Source organism: Crocodylus porosus, unplaced genomic scaffold (genome assembly GCF_001723895.1).
Source record: "Crocodylus porosus isolate Cpor-Errol unplaced genomic scaffold, CroPor_comp1, whole genome shotgun sequence".
NCBI lineage: Eukaryota > Metazoa > Chordata > Crocodylia > Crocodylidae > Crocodylus > Crocodylus porosus.
In genome coordinates, this window is record NW_017728886.1 from 40,236,939 (window position 1) to 40,243,173 (window position 6,235).

At 38.8% G+C, this 6,235-nt stretch overlaps 1 protein-coding gene across 1 annotated transcript in view; it reads left to right on the top strand.

The window, feature by feature from the left end:
- The window catches only part of CDK14 (cyclin dependent kinase 14), a 506,952-nt gene that overhangs the window by 140,927 nt on the left and 359,790 nt on the right, over window positions 1-6,235 (top strand). The window contains exon 3 of the mRNA XM_019530589.1: window positions 1,110-1,355. Within this exon, the coding sequence (XP_019386134.1) occupies window positions 1,110-1,355 (246 nt within the window). The remainder of the gene's footprint in view (window positions 1-1,109; window positions 1,356-6,235) is intronic.

Below are 6,235 nucleotides of genomic sequence, written 5' to 3' on the forward strand. Positions count from 1 at the left end.
GAAACAGGACTTTTTGTTGTCCTTGATGCTTGAAGCTAGTTGGAGTTCAGTTGCAGCCTTGGCTTTCCTGGTTTGCTCCCTGCAGGACTGGACCACAGTAGGTCCGCTAGGTCTCTGGAGAGCCAGGGGGGCTGCTGTGCCTTCTTGCTGCCTTTCCTCCGTGTTGGAATAGATTTGCTGCCTTTGACATTTTTAGGTGCCCTTGAGTAACTTTTCACACTTTTTGCAGCAACCAGGAGGGTTGGCAATGATCTGATTTTAGGTAAAAACTGTCTTATATGACATTAGGATACGAGGCTTCAGATTTTTCAGTCAAATCATGTAAACTGGAAATTTAAACTTGTGTTTATAAAAGGTAAGTATGTGCATAATTGTTTATATGGACAGGGCCCAAGGCACAACCATAATTAGTAAATTCTGAACCCTCCAAGAAGAACAAATGAGAAGTGCACTTCTTTGCTTTAGCATGTTATTGAGCTGAAATCTCACATTTCAGTGCTTCGGTATTGATTTATTTATTTGATTTTCTGAGGCATATGATGATGATGATACTGTCTAAGCATTATTTTTAAAAAAGACAATAATTATATACTGGTATTGGATCTTTGTAGTGTGCCCCAAAAGTATGTTTGTAAACTGGCATCATTTATTTTAGTTTAGTCTTGTCCAATTTTAACCAAATGGAAATCAATACTGCTTATGGATATCAGTGACTGGATTGTAGAATGAAGTGAACTGGCATTGTTACAAAGAACAGCCTAAGAAAAGCTTATATTAAAATAGACTTGTATCCAGACATTTATTCTGAATTTATCAATTTGTATAATTATGTGAATTGTATGTGGCTACCTCCTTTGTTTTCTTTTTCCCAACCTTCATCTGTCCTTTATTACATGTGTATAAACACAAGCTATTGTTTGATGTGTGTGTATGTGCATGTATGTATGTAAAATACATGCTTAGATAATGGAATTACAGAATTTAAAAAGTGTTCCCATTGCATTTGAAATTTCTTTTTCTTTTTTTGATTTCAGGTGTGTAGATTCCTGTGGTTCTTACTGTCCATCATAATCAATGTATAATATTTGCTTTTCCCTCCACCCCCCCAGATATGTGTCACAAAGATGTCTACACGGAACTGCCAAGGAATGGACTCAGTAATCAAACCCCTGGACACAATTCCTGAGGACAAAAAAGTCAGAGTTCAGAGAACACAGAGCAGTTTTGATCCATTTGAGAAACCAACTAATCAAGTAAAGAGAGTTCATTCAGAGAACAATGCGTGTATTAACTTCAAAACTACATCAACGGGGAAAGAATCTCCTAAAGTCAGACGGCATTCCAGTCCCAGCTCTGTAAGTCTACCCTACCATTATTATCTGTACAAATACCAGTTTCTGATACTAATATACCAAATACTTAAATGAATGACTGTAGAAATCAACACTTTTGAAAGTCTTTTTTTCCTGGTATTAAACATAATGCTAAAAACATTGTTTAAAAAACCCCCAACATTACATTTAATTAGTCATACCGTTTGACATTTTCCAGCTAGTTGTTAATTTTATTCATAATTTTCCTGATCATTTTCACTTTTAGGTTTGTGTGGTACTGCAATGCTGAAACATGGAGCTTGTTCTTGTTTTCAGTGGAACTTTAAAATACAACATAGAAACATTTTCTCATAGGTTTAGATTTTATAAGAGTTTATTTTAATGAGACCTAAATCTTGAATCAATTTACAGTATTTTATACATTTTAAAATGTGCTTTTATTTTAAATTAAATATAAGTGAAAAAGAATGTTATTTTGCAAAACAACTATGAGCCATGTGTGAAGAAAGAATGAGAAGGGGTTATGTTATTATATTAGTTTCTCTGTCCAGTCAAATGTAATACTTCAAGAGAAGCTAGGTAAATAAAATATATCTTTTATAAATTATGCCCAGATAGACGTACCATAGGAGACCTTTACAAATTATTGAAAAATTGTGTTTTCTTTTTTGCTGTAGGAGAATAAATCAATAGTAATGTGACCTTTGAGAGAGAAAGAGAGATTATAAATTGAAGAAGAATGCTAAACATTTTGAAATTTGGGCAGGAATATAATTTAAAATGTTGATTGTCTTTCTGCTGTGTCCTCTGGATAAAACAGCGGTTTGAACAAATTCTCACTTTCTAAGAAAAAATATCAGAAATTTCTCTTCTGTAGCTGAGCTTTGGTTAACTTGTATACTTAGGAGATAAAAAGTTATGTCTCATGGGGACTGTTCTTTTAAGGAAGGGTGACATTTTGAAAGGAGCTATCCATACAAAAATAAATTTGCTTTTCTGTCAAAGTGTCATGTTCTACATCTACTGCCACAGATGTCTCCTGTATGTTCCAAGTCAGTAACAAGGTGTTTTTCAGATTGAGCATTTAGCAGCTAAAAAAATAACTACTATATCTATTATTTCTTTAAAAATTTCAGAGTAGAATATGCTGCTTACTATTTCTCCTTATTTTCCATTCCTTTTTAATAGTATTTTAAGGTGGTTCTGTGCAGGTTTCTCACTGCTTGAACTACATTCAGCATTCTAGCCTGAATGCTTGAAGAGTAATATATACCAGAAATGTAAAATATCTATCAGATAAAGCAAAATATAAACAACAACCTAATCTCAGCTAAATGCCCAGTCCTTCTCTCATTGAGGACAATTATTCAATTACTACTTTAGTACAGGCACCATTCTGCTATAAGTAACTGCAAAACTAAATATTCTTTTTAGAGTTCTCCAGAGAGGAGTGCGTGTGTTGGTGTTTGGGGGAAGGGGAAGGGAAAGAGTGGTCTTTCCAACTCCAAACAACACTCCAGACTCTGAACACCACTTCAACGCCATCTCTGTGGGAAAATCACCTTGCTGTTGCTGTGTAGTTTTTAAATAATATCAATTTAATTTGCCAGCGATCTGTTGGGCCTCTAAGTCCGTCTCCCTTCTGATGCAGGATTGTTCTGTGTTCTGACCACTATTTTTAAAAGTCCCAAGCAATAGGGCTTGCACTATTTTTCTGTGGAAATTAAACACCAGTCTAACCAAACACAGTGCTGGAAAACTACCATAATACCAATCAACACTTTCTGTTTCGGGCATTGCTTTTCTCTCTCTCCTTTTCTACTGCTTATGGCACTGTATATTTGCAACTTTCAAATACTGGAGAGCTTCTGCCATGTGTTTTCCCACTTTCTCTTAGGTATTATCTCAGTGAATTTTTTAAATCATTGCCTTCTTGTTCTTTAAAGTTCTGTTAGTTCATCCTTATCTTTTTTGTTAATAAAATGACCATAATTAATATTCCAGAAACCTTGTAATCATTATTAGGAGTCTACCCAACTCAAAGAGGTAGGCAGCTGATTTTGTGGGCAAATAACTGGGCCGGTTGCCATTTTTGTGGGCTGATCTTGGGGGCCCCCCCTTACACCTCTGATTGCTGGAGAAGGCTGTCATGCAGCCCTGTCCCTTGCTGCTGATTGGTGAAGAGGGCTGGGGCCACATGACAGGCCTTTCAGTCAATCATCGGCAAGGGGCAGGTGCTGCAGTCATCTTGCCTGCTCTCCTTTGTGCTGGCAGCCCCCCTCCCTCTTTCCCCTTGGTGGGCTGTGCAGCCAGTATGACTGCTGCCTTCTACTAAGGAACCAGCATTTTATTTTTAGCAAGTTTTTTGTGGGGCCAGATTTTGTGGACATTTCCCAATTCTGCAATATCTGCAAAACTGCAATTTGAGTAGGTCCCTAATCATTATCTCTACACATGTCAGAGTGGGAGTGGCTCTCTTTTTTCTTTCTGCTCTTCTGTTGCATATAATTTGTTCTTCACTGTCAGCCTTGGGTCCCTTTCACCACTACTGTTTTCCAGGTTTCTCCTGCCCATTGATTTGAATTTGACATGTTTTTACAACTGTATCAGATGGCCTTTTTTCAAAGTTCTGATGTATTTATTGTAGATCCCTTTATAGTAGTTCTACACATTGTTTTTCTCCAGACAGCCTGATTTTAGCATGTGATCTTGTTTCTCAAGCATTGAGACATTTTCTATATGTAGTTCCATTTGCAGGCTCTTTCTGCTGCCTATTTGTTCAAATTTATGTTCTTTATTTCCTTGCTTAAATCAAGTTTAAACAAGGAGCTCTACTTATTTAAAAATAATATGTGCAGTATTTCACTGTGTCTCTTAATTAATTATATACCTATTCCAATTTAGTGTGTGGGACCATTTCTTGGTTGTGCTTCCTTTCTTAGGTTACATCTAGAAAAGCCCATTCCCTAACTTCTGATTGAAATTAACTCAGTCTCCTTTTCCATTGTTCACGTTTGCACTAGCAGACCATTAGCTGGTGTCTCTCACTCTTCCCTATTTACAGTAAAATATATGTTGGTTTCAGACTTTTCAGGAGCCATTTAATGAAACTGTACTGATGAATATATGTTCTTTTAAACTCCAGCATCTTTTACTTGGCCTCTCCTAGGATTCCCATTTCTTGGTTGATTGACTGATTTTTCTATGGGTTATAGTTTGATTTTAATACTTTCTCCACATATAGTTTCCTGGATTAAAGTATTAACTAGTAAACATACATGTGCTCTTAGCCTCACACACACATACAATTCCACTAACTTAATTGGGATTTCCTTGTGCTTATGTTTAACTTTTTGCATAGAGACTTCCAGAATCAGTCATTGCAAAAGTTTGACATGGGTTTGACTCTCTTGTTACTTAGCACACGTTTGTGGGGCAAATCCCTGGGAACTTAACATTCTGTGTTTTGAGTTTGTGGCTCAGTTGATCCAGCTTTCTTTTTTCATAGAATTTATAGACATTAGGGCTGGAAGGGACCTCGGAAGATCATTGAGTCCAGCCCCCAACCCGAAGGGCAGGATGTCAGCTGGGGTCATAGGATCCCAGCAACATAAGCATCCGATTTACTCTTGAAGGTGTTCAAGGTGTTTGAACCATCTCCGCTGGCAGACTGTTCCAGACCTTGGGGGCTTGGACAGTAAAGAAATTCTTCCTTATGTCCAGCCTGAAACGGTCTTGCAATAGTTTATAACCATTTGACCTCGTCATCCCTTGGGGTGCTTTGGTGAACAAATGTTCCCCCAGATACTGGTGGTCACTCCTGATAAACTTATAGGTGGCCATCAGATCACCTCTGAGCCTGCGCTTTTCCGGCTAAAGAGCCCCATGGCTCTCAGCCTGTCGTCGTAAAGTCTGTTTTCCTGACCTCTCTGATCATGCACATGGCTCTTTTGGCTCTTCTTTTGGATTTCTTCTAATCATGTTGTTTTTTATATGTTGCATTGTTGTCTAAAGCATACAACCTCATTATGGAATTCTGGCTTGCTGGTTCTGTAAATACTTCTGGCATGTAGCTTATACCCATCTAGATTGACATTTCAGATACAAGAATCACCCTACTAAATTTGTTATGCCCTTTGTCATAATCACTGTAATTTCAGTTTCAGTTCTGGTTCTGTGTGTTTCTTTTAAGCCTTCCATTTATTCACAGATACTCTGACAGATGAATAATAACTTTATCCTTTTTTTTCCACTGTTGTTTCATACCGTTTCCTATTTCTGTCTTGCTCAGTATTATGGAAGTGCGTGCCAGATTATTTGAATCTGGCCAAAGTATTCTTTCATCCTTTTGCATATTACTGCCTAGATCATCTCTTCATAGTTTCATAGTTGGAAGGGTCAGAAGGGACTTGAGCAGATCATCAAGTCTGACCCCCTGCCATGGCAGGAAAGAGTACTGGGGTCAAACGACCCTGGCAAGGTGTTCATCCAGCCTCCTCTTAAAGATCTCCAGGGTAGGAGCAACCACCCCTTCTCTTGGAAGTTGGCACCAGATCCTAGCCACCCTGACAGTGTTTAGTCTGAATCTACCCTGTACCAGCTTGTGACCATTATTTCTAGTCACTCCTGGTAGTGCTTGGGGGAACAGGGACTCCCCCAGTGCCTGCTAGTCCCCTCTGACTAGTTTGTAACAAACCACTAGTTCCCCCTCGGCCTTCTCTTGTGGAGGCTGAACAGGTTCAGGTCCCTTAGCCTCTCCTCGTAGGGCCTGCCCTGCTGCCCCCTGATCATGCAAGTGGCCCATGCAAGTGGCCCTCCTCTGGACCCTCTCCGTGTTGTCCACATCCCTCTTGAAGTGCGGCGCCCAGAACTGGACGCAGTACTCCAACTGCAGCCTGACC